This window comes from Chiroxiphia lanceolata, chromosome 2, assembly GCF_009829145.1.
Source record: "Chiroxiphia lanceolata isolate bChiLan1 chromosome 2, bChiLan1.pri, whole genome shotgun sequence".
NCBI classification, from domain to species: Eukaryota; Metazoa; Chordata; class Aves; order Passeriformes; family Pipridae; genus Chiroxiphia; species Chiroxiphia lanceolata.
In genome coordinates, this window is record NC_045638.1 from 20,261,464 (window position 1) to 20,282,171 (window position 20,708).

Sequence of the window (20,708 nt, forward strand, 5' to 3'; positions counted from 1 at the left end):
TCCTTTGCCAAGTTTTGCCTCTGAAGTGCAAATATAATCATGATACACACCTTAGAGATGTGACTGCTTTCTTATGTTTTCACTCAAGGTGGTGAGGTTGAGAAAACTGGCTCAGCAGATTGCGAACTGCAAACAGTGCATTGAGCGCTCGACATCCCTCATCTCTCAGGCTGAGCAGTCGCTGAAGGAGAATGATCACGCTCGCTTCCTGCAGACAGCTAAAAATATCACTGAAAGGTAAAAAATACATTCCTCTTGATAAGGAGAAAAACCTCACTTTAAGGTTGTTGAGTTGTCATAGTTTCCGTAGTCTTGTCACACCACAGATGTGGTCAAAGACAGAGCAGTGATTGACACACTCTCCTAAAGCACTACTTTGTACTGTACCAGAGTGGGACGAAACCTTACTGTAATGCTAAATCAAAACACCCTTTTGAGGAGTAGTCAAGAAAAGGTACAAAATAAGGTTTAGAACAGTTAACAGCATGCACAAATGAAAGAGGTAGAATGGTTGCCAAGCAGATGTCTGGTGCTAAACACACCGGAAAAAAAAGGTTTCTGGAGGCTGAAATTCCTACTTCATGAAAAATTCTGAGAATGAGAAAGAAGTCAGGTAGGAAGTACATTCCTTAGAAGAAACTGATAATGGTCTTAATGGATACATATTTTTCACCAAATAGCAAACCACCATGCATCTTTGAAGAGATGGAGATTAAGCAGTCTGAATGTCTGGAAGTTACATCAGTTACTGTGTTGGGTCCCTTGGAACAGGGAATTTCTACTGTTTTTAGGGTTTTGGCTTCTTTTCAAAGTCATATATATCAAGGACCCCAAGACAAGGACTGTGCTATCAGAAAATTTTCAGTGGAATGCTGTGAATGCTGAAACATTCCCACTGAATTTCTGCAGTATTTTTTGATGAAAAAAAATGTTCTGTTGGAATTGTCAGCTGTCTGGTAATCAATCAGTAGTATTTAAAAAACAAACCACAAAACAAAACAGGGAGAATATCTCTGAACAATGAAGAAGAAAGCCATCAAAAGTACACTTATTCATTCAGCTATTTTTTTATTTCTGGGTTTGCATTGTATTTTTACATTCTCCAGTCAATTCTCCCTGAATCCAAAGCATGAAATTCCCTGCTCCTATTATGTATTTTTTTAAGTCTACCACTTACTCTGGTGTGCTGTATCAGTCTTCAGCAAAGCCATCAACACTGGGTTGTTCATTACAGTTTCAGAGAATTGAAAATCTGTTGAAAAAGGCAAGGCCAGGCAAAGCAGTGGAGAATATGTGGTCTTTTAGAGCCTAATTCGTATTCTGTCACCAAGCTACATTGTGGCATCCCAGTTGAAGCTAGTAGTAAAACTACCATGAGTACCAAAAGCCAAAGGTGGGGGTCTGTTCTTTTTTCAGAATTCAGCAGAACCAGCAGTAGAGCAGAAACCTGTGGAGACACAGAGCTTTTTAAGTGACTACCAGAGAATAGTCAGAGAAGCTCCATTTTGAACTTGTAAAACATGAACAGTTGCATCATAAATACAGTCACAGGAGAGACACTGGGAGAGCAAAAATGAGACAAGCTGACATATGGGCCCAATCAAACTTAATTCTTGGCTATCACAGATTGCTGTCTGTAATGAGACGGCTGTGAACGCCCTGCAAATCAGGGAATCATTTCAGGCAGTGAATAAAACCAAGGGTAAAAAAGCACCAAGTGCTTACAGACAAATTGCAAATGGAAAAAGAGACTAAATCAGATTAATAAATTATTCCTCACAAGTAACATTCCTAGTTTTCATGTGGTGAGCAATATTTTGTCTGCTTTTAAACTGCTCATGTAACAGTTTCACCAGGGCCTTGAGCTCCAGCAGCTAAAGCAGTCTTCTGAAATCATGCTCATTGCATTTCTTCATCCACATATTTCAAAGTAATTGCGGTATAATATTCTCTGTTGTAAGCACAACTGGTAGCTATGCAAGCAAAGTCATTACACACAATCCGATGACTTAGGCTGTGCATTATTTGCAGTGTGCAAAATGCATTTATCCCAGAAAAACCCTTTCCAACCAAGTACAGTGCCAGAGCAGAAAGAATTACAAAATGAAATTCAGTCCTCTGAATCTAATATTGTGGCATGGTGTCTGAAATTGTGAATTGTTGAGCTCACCAAAATCTGAGTGTAACACATGTAATCACAGAGCACCCTTTGCATGGCCCCAAATGACAGTTCCAAAAAGGCCTGGTGATACAGTCTACATAATAAATATGTGCTTTGCGGAGGTGTTCAAATAAGCTCTTACAAAAAAATAAAGAAGTATAAAAGATGAGAGAATTTTTCTCTTTAAATACATGGGGCAAAAGGCACTTCAACTGGGCTCCATAAGAAAAAATCTGTCCTAGGATCTACTTTAAACAAATTTCTACACCAGAATTGCAAGAGAAACCATGTTCAAAACTGTATAACAAGAATTATTGACTAGGAACCCTCCTCATCTCAGTTTCTGAAAATTATGCTGAAGACAACGAGATGTACAGTTCAGTTTTTGACTTTCTTAACTGTATTTTCCTAAAATACTAAACAAAAAAATATGAAAAAATAGTCCTTAGTAAACATTTGTCCCATAGCCATTTCAATTCTGTCTACAGAAAAAATACTCTGATTTGGGAAAATTTTAGTTGAAGCAATCAAAACATTTTTATCTGACACATCATGAATGACAGATAACAGACATGCATTTTGTGCATGTTGTCTGTTTATCTCCAAACTGAAGCAATTGACCAGTTTCTAATGAGGCTTAGTAATCTCTTTGCCTAAACCAACTGAACCTTCTGTAAACATATCTATAATCCAGCTCTCCAGAAACATGCATATTGAGATACCAGGCTGAAGGATCTGAAAAAATCCTTCCTGATGGCAGTTTTCTTGTGAAAGTTCATCTCTTTATATTAGTACAGCAGGACAGAGAAAATGTGGATGTAGCTCCTGAAATGAGGTAGGCAAGGAAACCTTTTGTTTTTGGAGGAAATGCAAGTATGCACCCATGCTTTTCAGGGAAAATCCTTTCAAAATAAACTGTGCTGACATCTATTTGTTTTATCTCCCCCCTGTGCCTTTTGAAGTTAGCAGCAGTGTGCTGTGCTGAACAGCTGAGGAGGTGTGGGGATCTGCACCAAGCCCTTGGGATAGCAGTGCCAAGGAATGCCTGGAGCCAGAAACTGTTTGGAAAAAGAAGGGTTGGGAGAGATGCAGCATCTGTCAGGATTGTTTGAAACACAGATAATTATGGTGCTGTTGCTACTTTGGTTCAACGGGTCATTAGAAAGAACAATTCAAAATATATTGTTGCCTAACTAATATTTTTTTAAAATCTTCCCTGATACTGTATGTTAGACCAAAGTTCAGTAATAAGTTTTTATTGGAGATTTTGCTCTCAAAAATAAAAGTGTTAGGACAAGCTCCTTACTTACACCACATAAATAAAATACACGTAAAAGTTTTTGTCAAGCTTTTTGAGAAAAAAAAATCACAATGACTGTGATAATCATATTGATCAGGTCAATGTTGATTGTGAAAGTTATTGTGTCTTGAGTGCTAAAAGAGTTTTTTCTTTTCATTACAGGGTTTCCATGGCAACTGCATCCTCCCAGGTTCTAATTCCTGAAATTAATCTCAATGATACTTTTGATACTTTCGCACTTGATTTTACCAGGGAGAAGAAGTTGTTGGAATGCCTTGATTATCTTACAGGTACTTTTTTAATCAAGATGCTATACTATGTATTCATCATAAAAAAAGTAGTGATAGGATTTTCTTCAGTCTTTTCTGTGGTCACAACTTTGGCTAACTGCCAGGGCACTCTCACTCCACCTCTTCAGTAAGGGGAGAAAATAAGATGAAAAGCTTATGGGTTGAGATAAGGACAAGGAGTTCTCTCAAGAATTACTGCTACAGGCAAAACAGACTCAACTTAGGGAAGATAAATGTAATTTATTGCCAATTAATTGTAAAAGTGGGACACTGAGAAATAAAAATATATATGAGAAAAACTGTCCCCCACTCTGTTCTTCTTCTCGGGCTCAACTTCTCTCCTAGCTCTTCAACCTCCTCCCCACGGAGCAGTGTAACATGATGGGGAGTGGGGGTTGAAGTCAGTTCATCACACATCGCCTCTGTCACTCCTTCCTGATGCTCTTCCACTACTCTGACATGGGAATCCTCCCATGGAATGCAGTTCTTCGTGAACTTCTCTAGCATAGGCCTTTCCTACAGGCTGCAGTTCTCCAAGTGCTCCAGCATTGGTCCTTCTGCCAGATGCTGTCCTTCAGGAGCAGACTGTTTCAAGTGTGGGCCACAGTTCCTGCGAGAAAACTTGCTCCTGTGTGGTCATCTCTCTCAGGCTACAGCTTCCTCCAGAGCATATCAACCTGCTCCAGTGTGGATCTTTACAGCTGCAGGTGGATATCTGCTTCACTTTAGTCTTCTGTGAGCTGTAGGGAAACAGCCAGCATCACCATAGTTTTCACCACAGGCTGCAGAGAAACCTCTGCTTTGGAGGCTGGAGCACTTCTCCCCCTCCTTCTTCCCTGACCTTGGAATTTGCAGGGCTGTTTCTATCACATTTTCTCACTCTTCTCTCTTCCAGATATTGCACAGCCTTTTTTACCCTTTCTTAAATATGTTATCACAGAGGCACTACCAGCATCAGTGATGGGCTCAGCTTTGAGCAGTGGCAGGTCTATCTTAGGACTGTCTGTGTCTGACATGGAGTCAGCTCCTGGTTTTTTTCTGACAGGAATCACCCTTGTAGCCCAGCCACTACCAAAACCTTGCTACACAAGCCTAGCCCTCTCTCCCTGTTAATCCTGAATGTATTACCCCTAGCAGCCCCAGAATGCCCCAGGAAGCATTAGGTGCTACACAACACAACTGGGATGCATTTCCTACCTCTTCTCCTTGCATTCCTCCCCACCAGAGTGATGAAGTGGGAGTGAGAAATGGTTAAAAGCCACTGCAGCAGAACGAAGTGAAAGAACAGCTGGAGCTCAGCATGGAGCAGCCAGAGGAGGGAGAGCAGGGACCAAACCCCATTTCCCAAAAGGTGGATGCTCCAGGTGTTATCCTCTCCCTTAGGGCTTCCTCCTTGCTGCAGCAGATTGCAGCCTGGCAGAGTTCCCATGAGCAACCAGAAGCAGTTCAAGTAATCAACATCACAGGTTCAGCAACCAAAGATGTTTTTTTCGAGTCAGTGACACTGTATTTCCTCCATCACAGAACTGGAAGATCTTGCTATGTCTGGGACTAGAGAGCACACAGTGCACACTCTGCCAGAGTGTGGGTTGAGTTCTCCACAGAGCAGAGCCCCACCTCACTTGACTGAGATCTTTGGTCTGAAGAAGCCCACAGGATTAGACCCTTACTGAAAGCCTCGGTAATGTGCACTCTGAGTGTACAATGACTCATAAAGAGAAACAAATTACTGTAATTTAGGATGTTTTGATTTCAATGCCAGAATTAGAACAATTCATTCCATTTCAATTGAAAACAGAAGAGACGTGATAGGTTTTCATTTTGCAGTGTTTTTAAGCATCTGCTGTTAACAGCAAGACTTTTGCAATGAAGGGCACAAAGCACTTTGACAAAAACACTTGAAAACACTTCCTGGGTCCATTCACTTGTCCCAGTTTGCAGTTGATACACCCATGTTAGTTCAGGAGAATGTGAAGGGTGGAGTCTTTTTATTGCCAATCAGTGTATCTTTTCCATGCAGAGCACTGTCTGCTGGCTTTTCTTCAGAGGAAAGGCTGAGAAAGTTAGGGTTGTTCAACCTGAAGAAGAGAAGGCTCCAAGGAGACCTCATTTTGGCCTTTCAATACTTAAAACATTTTATTAGGGCCTGTTGCAATAGAACAAGGAGTAATGGTTTTAAACTAAAGGAGGGTAAGTTTAGATTACATATAAGGAAAAAATCCTTTATAGTGAGGGTGGTGAGACTGGAACAGGTTGCCTAGAGAGGCTGTAGATGCCACATCCCTGGAAACATTAATCAAGTTGGATGGGACTCTGAGCAACCTGATCTAGATGAAAATGTTCCTGCTCACTGTCTTGAGTTGGACCAGATGACCTTTAAAGGTCCCTCCCAAATCAAACTATTATATGATCCTGTGATTCTATGATTACATGAATAAGTGAACAGATTAATACTGGGCAGTGCAAGACTAGGGGCATGCACAGGGCAGCAACACCCTTGCCTGATAGAGCTGTGGAGTTCTTGCCATATTTGAAAAAGAAATTTTATCTGGAAGAAGTTTCTGTATCACCATGTGACTGATGAATACAATCAATATCTAACACATATTCTAGTAAATAAGATACAATAGTAATGGGGTAAGAGTAATTTCAACTTCTTAAACAGTACCAGCGAAATGTTATGGTGTCTGCCTCTCCCCAGATCTGCTGGAATTTTGCTACCATGTTGAACATTCACCCCAAAATTATAAAAATCCAAGAAAATGAAAGGAGGAATTAAAACAGACTCATTTGCCCTAACCTAGCAATCTGCCTGTGAAATAATCAGTCTCAACATCCTTTACAGTCGAAGAAGAATAACCACCCCATTTTAAGGCACATATCTCAGGGCAGTTGACTCCATTCTGGAGTTGCCTATTTCTCCCAGTTGTCTCCAAACAGAGGTTATATATATTCATTCAAATACAAAAATTTATGGTTTAGATCTTTTTATGAGGTTAATTCTGTCTAGCAGTCTGTTCCTGCACCCCTGAGGTCTTTTCCCCTTTGTACATCATGTGTCAATATTATCAGCTTAATTGCTATACACACTGCAGAAAACAAAGGAAGGTTGTATCTGTACAAAGGTTGTCTTGCTACAAAGAACTTCTTTGTGATTCATCATGCTGGCTGTGTCATTTACACAGCTCCTTCTCTGCCTTTTTCTTAGCTCAGTCATGGTCTTAAGAAATTGCTCACAGTGCAGTCAAAGGGAACTTGTAAATTCATCAAGCATTTTAGCCGTTTTTTTCGTAATAGACCATTTTTATCCTTGCCCTTGATGCCCAGAAAAAACAGTTTTAGCTAGCTTTGTTTTTGTGCTATTTTTCTTCACATTAATAAATAGCATATGGCTGCAATGCCAAAATGCGAAACACATGTTCAAATTATCTGAGTGTAAAATACAACCTATGCAGACAGTTAGAATACATTTATGTAAATGTATGTATATATGTAATGTGTATATATGTAATGTGTATATATGTATAGTCCCAAGAGTCAAATGCATTTGATTATTCTCTACTGTTGTTCAGAAACTCCGGAGGAAGATTTATGTTATATTACTCCTTTCAGACTGGTGCATGGAATCTTCATAGATCTTAAACTGAACACTTTGTGACAGAGTGAATTAGGCTTTACTTTTATCATGTTTCACAGTTAAGTAAAATGGAGACCATTTGTAAGTCCTAGTGGTAGATCTATGTTGTGAATCAAGTGAAGAAGCCTACTTTACAACTATCATCTGTACTGCTTCTGAACAAAATGTCAAAGTCTAAATTCCAGCTTCATTATCTCTGCTGCCAGTTGCTTTTGCAACAGTTGATCTTGATTGTCTTTGGGAGATTTTCTTCTCTTTTGGTTTTTCCCGGTGTAGTACTTGTCAGATCTTCTTCATCTTCCATCTCCCCAGTCCCAGTTTTCTATGTGGCACATTGATGTTTGCATCTTTCTTTCTTCCTACACTATTTCTTTCCTGAAATTTAATCAATTTGTGCTTATTATTTGTGCAGCTGTCTTTCCTAAGCTGCTACTATCCAAATGAAAATCTCTGACATCTTTCTGAAAGTTGCCAGCCAGACATTGACATATCAAGCTCAGTATCTTAAAACAATACTTCTAATCTTCCTCTGACTGTTCTATTCTTTGTATATATAGCCTTGATATCTTTGGAAAGCTTTCTTATCTAGCCAGTTGCTCAAGCTCTTCATCTGGAAATCATCTTTTTCTAACTGTGTGTCTAGCTAGATCCAGGCAATACATATGACTTGCAAACTCTCTGCACAATTCCTAAGGAATTTTTTTTATCCATTGTGAATCAAAAATACTTGTTCTGTGTTTTAATACTTTGAAATCAATTGGAGGAATATCTATTATTTGACCTTGCAATTTGCCCTCCTTCAGAAATCCCATCTGAAACAATGATAAGTTTTCTTTATTCATCACTTTAGCTGTCACTGCACAAAGAAATATGTATTGCCTAGCATATGCCAGCAATTTTTTCACACAGAAACAACTTCATTCTGGAAACTCGTCCAGGAAACAACAGGAAACAACCTGTTTCACTGCTTAACTCTTTCAGTATTGAAAGACCAAAAACCAACTCCAGCTAGCTCAGTCTCGTGGTTTGGATGTAATCTCCTCTCATTCTGTTGGTTTTGAGCAGTTCTGGTCTACCCAAAAACTATGTCTAGATGATTGTGTGACTGAGCCCTTGATATCAACTCAAACATAGCAAGATAATAATACATAAAATTTGTATCCACATCTGATGAAACTGTGCCTTTCAAATTCCTTCATGCCGGTGCAGTCCAGTGTCATGATACATGATGGAGTCAGTAATGAATAACTGAGAGAGGTTCAGAGCAGCTTCCTCAACTTCCTCATGTTCATGCCAGCAATAGAGATATTTCTAGCACCATTTAGTCAAAGAGATGGCTTAGATCTTCCTTTCTTTAATCAGTATCAAAATCAGTAAGGAATCCTTACAAAGTCAACCACCCCATGACAGCAAGGAGATGGAGACCGAGCAAACAAAAGGAAGTTGAGGTGTTTTTTATCAATTTCTGTGACCTTGGGCTGAGAGAATGTATATGTAGTCTCATTAGTCACCAAGGGCTACTGTGTTCATGCTGGGATTCACTAATGAGAGGTGGCAGTTTCAGGTGTATGGACCATGTGAGTGCATTCATTGCAAAAGCCATGCAGATGACATGGAAAGGAAGGTGAGTTAGACTAACGTGGTTGAGAGGGAGTAGTTATGCTCACAAGGTCCATTACTTCTGAGAGCAAATTTAAGAAACTGCGTTTCTACTGCTAGTGGCTTTCAGGCATTTCAGATGTGATTACTGACTTTTTAAGTGTGTCTGCTCAGTTTTGAGTAGAAAAGAAGTAAAATAGCCTTCAGCAACGATTTTTCTCTCTTGTGAGAATGTTGATTCACAAATGCAGGTGGATAAAAGTCTGAGTGTCTGAAGCAGTTATCACTCCCAGATATTTGCTCTGATCCTCTATGGAGAACTGAAGGGTGTATTATGTCTTCTACTGCTGTGCTGAAAGCATGCTGGGCTTCCTGAACAGTGGTGGATCACATCTGAGTCACAAAGGGGAACTTGACAGTGCAGCCTGGAGCTTTCCCTGTGGCACCTGAGCTCTGTAGCAGTCCCAGTGAATTCAGTAACCAAATCTCACACTGTCAAATGTAATAATGAAGCTAACTGGATGAGATCAACCTCTTTAATTGCATTACAATCTTACACTCTCTAAAGGAGTATGTGCTGTGGAATAATGAATTTGGCAGTTAGATTTCTGCATTATACATTGTTGTAACAAAGCATTTGAATGTAGACTTGCCTGCCTTTCTGTAGGAGAAGCAGATGTATTTGTTTTATGCTGAGTGGTTTATGAAATGAATGTTGCTGAAGATCTGAATTTCATGCAGTATCGTCTCAGGTGGGTGGAGGTTAATCATAAGAGCCAGGGAATATATGTCCTGCTTAGGTCAAATCTCTTTTCAATCATTCATATTACATGAAGGCCTGTAAATTTCCAGCTATAAGGCTGGGTGTGTATATGAAGAGTGAAATTAGGCTGCCATTTGCAAAGGACTTGAAGACACCTAGGTGCTATTGAAATACAGTTTACAGTTCATTAAACCTTCAGTAATTTTTACTTTCTATGAATTAATATTTATTTTCTGTGTTGAGATAATAATAAGTACATTTCCCAAGTAATATATTTTGCTGTGTTAGGTGAAGGAGATGACTGAAGAAGACTTTAGTTGAATACCAGCACACCAAAAAATGAATTCACTTGTATATTTTTAATTAAGACATTCCATTTTTTATTTTTTTTGCTTTGAAATGCAGGCAAAATATTAATACAAAGCCTCAGCTAGGAAGAAAAAAAAAAAAACAACTCCAGCGATTTTTCAACCGGATACATTTTTGAAACATTGTTGATAGTACCACTAACCTCTCCAGAAAACTATGGAGAGTTTTCCTTCTCCTTTTGTTTATATTCTCCTCTGGGGTAACTGTTCTTATTTTAGTTTATTTCTCTTTCTTTTCATTAATACCCACATGTCCCAAGGGTTCATCTGCCGATTTAAAAAGAAAGACATTGGTAAACTTCCATGATACATTATTTAGAGCATCACAAATCATGGCCATATCATGAAAGACATTTGAGCATTTCCTTATGCCTCTTAGTTGAAAGAGGTTGCTTGGAAATGTGTCTACACTTTAATCCTTGGGAACATACATCAGTAAACCAGAGACATGAACTGCAAAAATTCTTAATGGAAAGTAAAATAAATGTTTTATAAAAATAAGATATTATAAAAGTAAAGGTGAAATTCCTTCAGAGAGATTTTTTTAGAGGCCATTATTTGTTACTAACAGAGGTTAAAGACCTGACAGAAAAAAAATAAACAAAAAAACTCCAAAAAACCAACCAAACTCAAAACCAAACAGTCAGAGTTGACTTCCTTTTCCTTTAATACAGGCATATTTTGGTTGTTTCAGCTTGAGTGCCCCCCTTCTTCTCTCTGTGATAGTTGGGAGAAACACTACTGAGCACAAGAATTATTTTTTTTTCATAATGTGGCTTGTAGAGAAGATGGTTAGTAATGAAGCTCCCACTGAGACAAGAATGAGAAAGATTCACCAGTCTTAGAAAGAAAGACTCACTTCTTTCTTATTTAGGTGTTTGGCTTTGTAAGGATTGCAAACAAGAAAAATTTAGACCTAAGGAGTTTGCTTCAAGTTTCACGTATTTAAATAGCTCTTTAAAGAGAGAGTAGAAAATTGAGCATGAAAGTATGAGTGTTTGGAGCTTCCCCAAAATTGTATACTTTAAATAACACTTAAGCAAATCTCTGGTAAGATAGATTAGCCAAACACTGCTTTCAAGTCAACTCAGAAGAGTGTTGACTCTCCCTCTTGATACACATCAATGAAACTTTGATAATTTTGGTACGCTGGTCCGAGCAATCCTAGAAAAAGTAACATATCAATTGTACCCATTTAATCACATTTTAATGTGACCAACAACACATCACTTGTTCTAGGGCATCTGAAACTAAAGCTACTTTAATACAAATAATTTTCAAAATCTGAAGTTTTTGATAGCAAGAATTCTTTTCCAACAATTTGTTTATAATCACAGTTACCATTGGAATTAACAAAACACTGCTGAAAAGTCTGTTAGATGGTATCACTGCAAATTCATGCATCAGTTGCATCCCCTAAGTCTCAGGTGAGGGGAAATACTTTACTGATTGTGTCGGTAAGCCTCCTCTGTTGTATCTCACAGCTCCCAACCCACCCACCATTCGAGAAGAGCTCTGTACAGCTTCATATGACACCATTACTGTCCACTGGACATCGGATGATGAGTTCAGCGTGGTCTCTTACGAGCTGCAGTACACCATCTTCACTGGACAGGCTAATGTTGTTAGTAAGTATAAATCTTCTCTTTTGTAGTTCTGTTTCCTTACGGTTTCTCTGTAAACCAAGTGCCTTTAAATATAAATGTACTCCTATATCAAGAACAAAAAGGAAAAAATGTTTTGTGGGAAGATTTAAAGACACAATTTTAAATTCAAACCAATAATGTTTTTAAAAGGTTTTAAAATACAGAATTAATTCACTTAAAATTTCTTGTGTCTTTTCTGGGACTGCTATATATTGGGAGCTTTCAAAGACTAAACCCAGCCCATATTCCCAAAGGCATAAATATTGTCTATGATAGCAGGACTTGTCTCTTGCATCCTAAGTCCCTTGTTGCAGATGTAGCAGGTTCAAAGACCTCAGATCCATTGTCTGCACTAATCAGGGATTTGGGAGCCTGTGTAGAACTGGTCAATTGGTAGCACTGCAGCCCCGTTGTCATTTAGATAAACTTGACAACTTGACCCTTGTCAGAAATACAGATTAAGGCCTTTCTCTGATTTTTATTGTCTTCATGACTACAAAGCATAGGTCTCAGTCAGTGTGCTAAAGGCTAGGTCAGAACACATCAATGCTTACATCAATGGAACAACAATTAATATTATAACTTTTCTGACTTATAATGACATTAACGAACGTTGTCTACTTTGTAGTATAGCACATTTTTTATCAAATTCACTCTATATTTTGAAACTGTGATTTTCTTTAATGACAAAATTTACTGACTATTCCTTGGATTTTTAATTGTTAAATAAAATTCCTCTAAGAAAAAAGTACTGTCAAATCTTTGGTCAGGAAGTTGACACTTCTGGGTTCAGAGTTCTGCGATCACTGGGATCATTGACTATGATTTTGGAGAAGTCTTTCAGCTTCTTCCTTTTCCCTTTTAATGGGAATACCACTAGCTGACACATACTTCTTTAAGAAACAAGGATTATGAAATTAACCAAATCAGTCTAAAGGTGGAGTTTGTTTAGTCAATGTGTATGTAGACTAAGAACTCACTGCCACAGAGGGTTGTTGTGTTCTTGAGTTCAAGAGATGCCAGGAGAGATCATGCAAGAAAAGTCCACTGAGCACAATGAAGTGCAGAGACTTCCTCCTGGCTCAGGAAGTCCCAGAGCTGTAAGCTCTTGAGGCTTGGGAGAACATGGTGAAAAATGGTTACTGTGTGCTTTCTTGGTTCCTTAACACCCTCCTATGCCCTCACCTTTGTCCACATCAAATGCCCTGGACCCACACTGAGCTAGGTAGGGTTAGTTCTGAGCCAATGCAGAAGTGTTTTTCTTCTTGGAAAATTTGATGAAAGTCCGTGCTGTGGACATGCTTACATGCTTTATGTCAGTGGAGAAATGGTATGGTCTATGCCAATTTTCAGTATTGAGCCAAGCTCTTGCACTGGCTCCTCTGCTGCTGTGTGCACCTCATTTTCTCCATCACTAACGAGGAGTTTGTTTTCCAAGCCATCTGAAAGGATGGTACTTTTTTAAGTACCATACTGTGAATGCATTATAGTAATTAGAATTGACTGAAAAATAAACTAGATTATTGAAAATCTGGTGAATGTTTTGCCAAAATCTCCATTTAGTATTTCCCTTGACAGCCTGATTTTGAAGAACACACAGTAAAATTTAAGATTACTGGAAAGACCAAGTAAACTTCAACACATGCTCCTACATCTAAGAAATCTGGATAAGGGAAAAGCCTAGTAGTAATTTTGAACAAATTGAAGCAAGGTATATAAGGAAGGAAAATCTTCACTGATTAATCACTACTAAGCAGAGACAACTTAATGATACAACAGTACTTCCCTTGTTTTCTAGCCCATTTTTATCTATGGATTTATGCTAGACAAGTCAATTACTGGCACTGTATGTGAATGACAGCAGCAAAAGGTGTGCCATTTCCACACTTTTGTGATGTAGGGTTTTACCTTTTGCTTACTAGGGAATAAATAACAAGATATTTCATATTTAGACCGTATTGTAGGTTTCCCATGTGGAGATGAAAGCTTTGATCTGTAAAACATGTATCAATTAGTCTGCTTTCAGAGATGCAATATAATTTTCAAGTATAGCATGAAGTGCTTAGTGTGCAGTCTGAACTTTTACTTTAACACATTGTAAAAATGGCGTAATTAAAAGTTTGAAGAGAAAACAAATTAACATTGTAAGAAACTTTGTTCACAAAATGCTCTGTAGACCTTAAATGAAGGTAGAACAAGGTTAAAGAACTGGTACTTTTTTTTCTTTTTCTCTTTTTCAATGCAGATATCTCTTACGCAAATATTCTGGCTGTTACATTCAATTTAATTGAGAGCTATAATGTTAACCAAAATTAAACACATGCATATAGAAGTATATGTGGAAGGCCTTTCTAAATGTCATAAACCTTTTTTTTTAAATCTCATTATTTAATATAGACTTGAACACCTCCAGTGGTGATGTTCCCATCAGGTCTAACTGCTATAGATCTGCCCATGTTTCTAACATGTGAGACTCTCCCAGTTCATTCCGACTTACACTGGTACTGAAGATTTGCCCACTAACATCATAGAATGATAATGGAATCACTTAGGCTGGAAAAGACTTCTAAGACCATTGAGTCCAACCATTAACTTAACACTGTCAAGTGCACCACTAAACCATATCCCTAAGTACCACATTGGCATGTCTTTTAAACATCTCCAGAGATGGTGACTCAACCACTTCCCTGGGCCTTTACATGAAGAAATTTTTCCTAATATCTATTCTAAACCTCCCCTGGGGCAACTTGAGGCCATTTCTTCTTGTCCTGTCAATCCTATCCTAATTTTACTCAGAACACTGCCTGGATGTTTATTGACTTTGTTGCATTCTGTTCTTTGTCCTGAAGAAGGATCTAATCTCCCAACAGTTGTTATAAATGGCTTTCCAAGATTGTTCTTAGAATATTGGAGTGTACCTTAATAGCTCCATTGAACACAGAGAGCTGCTGCCACTGCAGCCTTCATGTTTTGATGAACTGAAGCTAGGTGATTTTTCTTAATCCTGTTTTAATGAAATAGACTTTGGGTTAGCACAAATTTCTTCCTATGTATGGCATTTGCATGCTGTTGCATGTAACTATATTTTTATTTCTCTGTCGTATCCCAAAAAGTTTCCATTAGTATTGCTTGTTGCCTCTAGCAGATAATGTAAACAGGTTCATAGACTGCCTTCAGTTCTGTGTTTTTGTGGCTATGAATTAGTCACCAGGGAGTAGCTAGAGTACTGCATTAAACCAACAAGCTTTTTCCCCCGAGACAGTAGGAATCACTTTGCATACATATCCACCTACCGTGCTAATGGAGGCTGTTATTTTAGAATCTGTTTCTTAAACCACATAGCCAGCCTGACTGCACTTTCCACTCCTCGGTATATTTCCCCCACCAGAGGCATATATCATTCAGAGATTGCTAAGAATTCAGTAACAAAAACAAGCAATGCTATGTTTTTCTAGTATATTTTCTATCCAACATAATCAACTATATTCTTTTTTATTAACTGAAAAATTGGAAAGTTAACATTTGATGGAAAAGGTCCAAATAGAGTATTTCATTTGAATCCTATTTCATACAGGAAAGATTATTTCCAAATGTGGCCAAACTGCTTGGCTATTCAATGCTTGGCAGCCCTGTTCTGTGCATAAGAGCAATATGGAACTTTAGATTAAGCAGGCTTTACCTAAAGCAGTTGTTCTCAGAGTTATACCATTTGGACATTTGCATTTCTGAGATGCAGCTAATCACCTGCAATCTGAATATGGTAAAGGCTTTTAAAATTACTTTGTCACTACCTAGCTGACATGCATTATGACTTCATTATCCCATTTCAATAAATTTTCAAGTATTCATTGAGTATGCCTTTTTTAACATATTTGATATAATGTGTTTCAGGAGGGTTCAAATTTAAACACTCATTTTTTTCTAGCTCTGATACAAGATGTCCATGAAAAATGTGTCTCTTTTTTTTAACAAAAAACAGTAAATAATTCTCTCTTGGTGGTAATCAGGGTTAATTAGTTATATAGTCTAATTACAAAAATTAAGGATACAGTGTACTACTGTCAGAACCTTTTCACTGTTACATGATTCCTTTTGCTATGAGACAGGATAAGAATTTTTGAAGGATCTAAGACAATTAGGAGCCCAAGCTTTCATGAAAAACAGTGAATTTATGATTCACCTCTCAATTTTTTAATATTCTAACTTTTGTCTCTTTCTGGAAGTTCTATTTTATTAAAAATATATTCCTTACAATCTTCAGATTTATACAGAAGATTTTAATATTTTTTAATGACACAAAAGCAAATTTGGGATAATACCAGGAAAACTGCTTCTTGAAAATAATTTTTATTCAAAGCATTTAAAAATAATTAAAATACTCAAGTGATTAAATAACCTTCCCATGACTTTGGTGCTCCTCTTCCAGTTTTCAAGAAGATATCTTTTATTAAAATCTACCAGTGTAAATTTTAGGAGGATTTACACCCTGTGATTTTCCCATCTGTTTTTTAAAGTGCATCAACAGCCAACACCAGGGAAATATCTTTACAAATTATTATCTCCAGACTCTGAGAAACTTGTTTTAAAAACTCACATATCCTGTACGGACATCACTGTGCTCACTGCACCATTCCAGGATGTAATTTAAATTCTCTACATTTTTGTGAGGCTACAGTTTTAAAATACATTGTTTTACCATCTGCGTAGCCCTGTAAAAAGCGCTGGGTTTTTGAAACAAGAAACCTGAATGTAGCCTGGATTAGGATTGGGTACAATAGGAGACCCTTAGCTCCTGCTGCTGCTCCAGTGAAGAAATGTGTGCTTTTCCACTTCACCTGCTGCCACCAGCAGGGAGCTGAGAGGGTAAACACTGCTCCCGAATGCCAGTGTGACCAGGCTGCTTGCTCATTTCCCTGAGCTCTTTTAATCATATTCTTTTGTATTCAGAGAAGAAAGGCTGTCCTGACAGGGCATATCTGGAGACAGATTCTTTTGATGCAGTGACAAATTATTCTTTCATACTTAAAAGCTTAAATTGGCTGCCACTGGTAACTATTCTCCATTTTGAAGGAGTTTGGACTTGTAGTTTGGCATCATCAAAACTTCATTCCTAAGATTTTTGATTCTCACAGTCAGGAAGCACAAGGACATATCATGAGCCCCTTGATGCATAGGCAAGAGCTGAGCTTGTTGAGACAGCAAGGTTTGTCAAGCAAAGTAACCAAGTCAGTCGCTGCACATCCAACATTCATTGTACACCAGTACACCAGAGTGTCTTCTGTCATCAAAGAGGATAGAACATTCCCCTGGAACATGAGTCAAGTTAAAGGGAGGGTTCCTAACTCTCTCTATTGACTGTGCAGAGAGTTTAGGTACATAAGGTCCTTAGTGATTATTGGCTACATATAAATCCACATACACAGGAGGAGAGCATAAACTTAAGAGGAGACTCATAGCAATGCAACACTACCTTTACAGTCCTTCATATACTTATTTAGGTCAAAATTTTATTCTTCGTTAAGGAGCAATCAGTCTCTGGGGGGTATCATAAAAAGTGTAACACAAGCCTGAAAAATGTGCCCATTAAAGAGTTGCAATGACTAATACAAATCTAGTTTAGACATGAGTTAGCAAAAATCCGGGCATTTCTGTGTCTGCATAAGGGTTAGTTTATATATGGCTTATGTATATCATAGAACTTTGCTTTCAAAGTTTGGTTGTGGGTGGAGAAGACATTTCTAGGATTACTGTCTGTATCCATCCCACTTACTGTCATATGTTATTTGTTAACCCATCAGAGGCATCTTAGTTAAGGATTCTTTGGTCATCCTGCACTTCATCTAAATCCAGTGCTTCATTTTGTTTTATTTGAACTTAATACTTTTTTGCAATAGTACCTGTGAGTCCAGTAAGGAATGGTCTCAGTGCAAAATCATTGTGGTAGTTTAGCTACAGAACAAGTGTGCCTGTACTCTAATACCCATGGCAAACTGGGAAAAGATGAGGTTTCCTCTGAGCAGTCAGTGAAATATGTCAGGAAGCTGCTTTTTTTGCTTCCTTTCTTCCACTTAAGAAAGCCATTCACACACAGCCTAAGAAAATAGATAAGATTCAGAGTTTATGGCTTAGTGAAAGAAGACAGGGACTGGTGTTGCTACAAGTGGTTTACTACCAGGTTTACTACCAGGCCCAACTGGGGTTACCATGACAATAACACTGGGCTCTTTTTCTTCATGAGGAAGGCAGTTGATTGCTCTATATGACCTAGTTTTTCAATAGTCTTGAGAAAAGCAGTGCTGCAAGGTTGCTTTTCTGTGCTGCTTCTATTCACATATAGCAAACAGTCGGAATCTCTTGTAGCTGATATTTAGGGAGGCTAAATGTAGTCAGATGTTACTACATGTCACTTGGATGCTCACTGGTTGGTGCATAAGGAACATACTAGAATTCTTTTTTTCCCACCCAGTTTACACTAAGAAACTGCAACAAAAAAATGTTGTCATTCTGGTAAATCACGGTCCAAAGGCCACAACCTATATGTGAATTCAACCAGGGGCTTAGACTTCCAGGGTGATGAAGGAGAGTGACTCATCTCACGTCATTTTAGATAGCTGAAGTTAGGGATCTCACCTATGCTAGTCACCCAGGCTTCTTCTGTGGACAAGAAAAGAGAGACACCTGTAGCTGGTAGGATGTTCACATGTGGAGAAGTGAAAGAAACTTGTTACTGAATTCTGCCTCTGCTCAGTATCCAGAAAAATAGGTTAGGCATTGTAGCTCGTCATTAGATGTCAAGATAATATGAATCCACCTTGAAACTGTGCTGCAGTTACCCATTTGCACAGCAGGATGAATATCTGCCTGCCTCTTGAGGATTCTTTGTAATGTAAGGGAATTTTGACACACAAGTTCCATTATTCTTAGGTTGATATTTGGAGTTTGAATTCTGTTTCTAATGGTATTTTGTTATGAAGAACACGTCCCAAATTAGGAAGGAATCTCACAGTATGCTTATGAATTGTCTATGAGTCTGTAAAAACCTGTATCACAGGTCTGTTTCTTTCAAGTTTTGTATTCAGTAGCCTTTTAAATTTTATTTTACATAAAGGTTTTGTATTGTCTGATATGCAGAGCTGAAATTACTATTGAGTTCTCTTTACTACTTACTGGTTTGCTGGTAAAACATTAATCAAAAGCTGAAACTGTCTTTAAATAACAACAACAGCTTTCACAACATATTCTATGCACAGTAAAGGCAAAGACCAAGAAGTCTGTCAGGTTCCTAATCCAGTCAAGCATTTCTCTATTAAGTTTTCCAGACTTACATATGTACGCACATGTGTACACTTCCATCTGCATCTATCTTTTTCTAGCTGTGTAACCATGTAAAAGGTTGTGAATATATATACTCTTCATGAATATTAAATTTTTTATTTATGTAAACATTTATAATACGAGAGCTATAAGACAGGGGATCCATTAGACCAGGAGCCATTCCAAATGTAGAATAAGTAATATGGGTGATTGACTGCCAATGCAGTTATACCACAGTAGGAAAAAATGTATGTCAATTAATAAGTTAATTTTAATGGAGTATTTTCCTGTTTTGATTATGATATTGCTACTCCCTTATTTTACTTAATTCCTATATATTATACTTCTATGATTGTCATCAAATGTACCCAAGAACTTTTATAAATGTAAAATTTACCAGATCTTTCCCAGTTGGCATCTCAGCACGATGACATAAATCAAAAAGTTGTGTCCAATAAACTTACTGGCTGAGATTACTTTCTAGCAAAGTCTGACATGTAAGAATCAAAGCTTTCTCTGAAGACCATTCTCTACCCTGTTTGGCCTCCCATGATTTGCTTCAGGTTCTGAAGAATGCATACCTGTGGACTGTCAGCAAAGGTGCCTCCCCAGCCCTCCTGCCTTTACTGCTTACGTTAGTTTTCTGAGGCTTAAACTGAGTTCATTAATCCAAACAGTAGATTGATGGGATCGTCATAATCCTCTAGCTCTTAAGCAATAAAGAATTCCTTGTGCTGGGATATGAAAAATCTCAGACTGCTAGTATCTCCACTGAGACATTTCTTAAATGCCCATTTTTTATGGTTGACTTCACATAGCAAGAACTTAAAAGGTACCATGGCTGAGGGTTGATGAAATGAGTTAGTGGCATTAAGTAGTGGTTCACTAAATGTAATAACACTTTAAAAGGTATAGAAGAAAAATTCATATTGGTCGTTGGGTTCCTGGGAATGCTCTAAATGTCCCTCTGTTACAAAGTGTTTAGTGTGTTATGACTGATGTGCTCTATTTGAAATTGCAGGTTTATGCAACTCAGCCGACAGCTGGATGATTGTTCCTAATATCAAACAAAACCACTACACAGTGCACGGGTTACAGAGTGGCACTAAGTACATCTTCATTGTTAAGGCCATTAATCAGGCAGGCAGCAGGAGCAGCGAGCCTGGCAAACTCAAGACAAACAGTGAGTAATGTGAGATCCAGCATGCATGCATTCTTTCTGGCCTTCCTTTTTAGGTTTGCTCTTCAGAAGATACAAGAGCACAGAGCAGTTTAACTTGTTTAAAGTGCTTTCCACAATGAAAGCCATTTCTTTAACTCAATTCAAGAATGCCAGAGTCTTCGGTAGTGCAGAAAATCCTTTTTTTTTTTTTGAGAGATGCATCTGTGGTTTGGTCACTGGAACTACCACATAGGAACAGAGCCATCACATGTCAAATGGTTGAAAATACTCTTTTGTGAATTTGTTTTAATATCCTCTCTATTCTTTTACCTCTACAAAGCAAAAGCTTTTCTTCTGTTTGCAATAAAACCTTTTATTTTGGTGTAGTGTTCAGAAGATAATTTCTAGTCTAATTTTATCCACCAAAATTATATCTTTTCAGGACATCGGAAAACTTCTTAGCTTTAT

At 38.0% G+C, this 20,708-nt stretch overlaps 1 protein-coding gene across 3 annotated transcripts in view; it reads left to right on the plus strand.

Annotated features, from left to right (window-relative positions):
- MID1 (midline 1) overlaps positions 1-20,708 on the plus strand; it is a 242,024-nt gene that overhangs the window by 213,753 nt on the left and 7,563 nt on the right. For all 3 annotated transcript variants that reach the window (XM_032680610.1, XM_032680609.1, XM_032680611.1), the window contains exons 5-8: positions 89-237; positions 3,624-3,751; positions 11,603-11,746; positions 20,100-20,261. In XM_032680610.1, the coding sequence (XP_032536501.1) occupies positions 89-237; positions 3,624-3,751; positions 11,603-11,746; positions 20,100-20,261 (583 nt within the window). The remainder of the gene's footprint in view (positions 1-88; positions 238-3,623; positions 3,752-11,602; positions 11,747-20,099; positions 20,262-20,708) is intronic.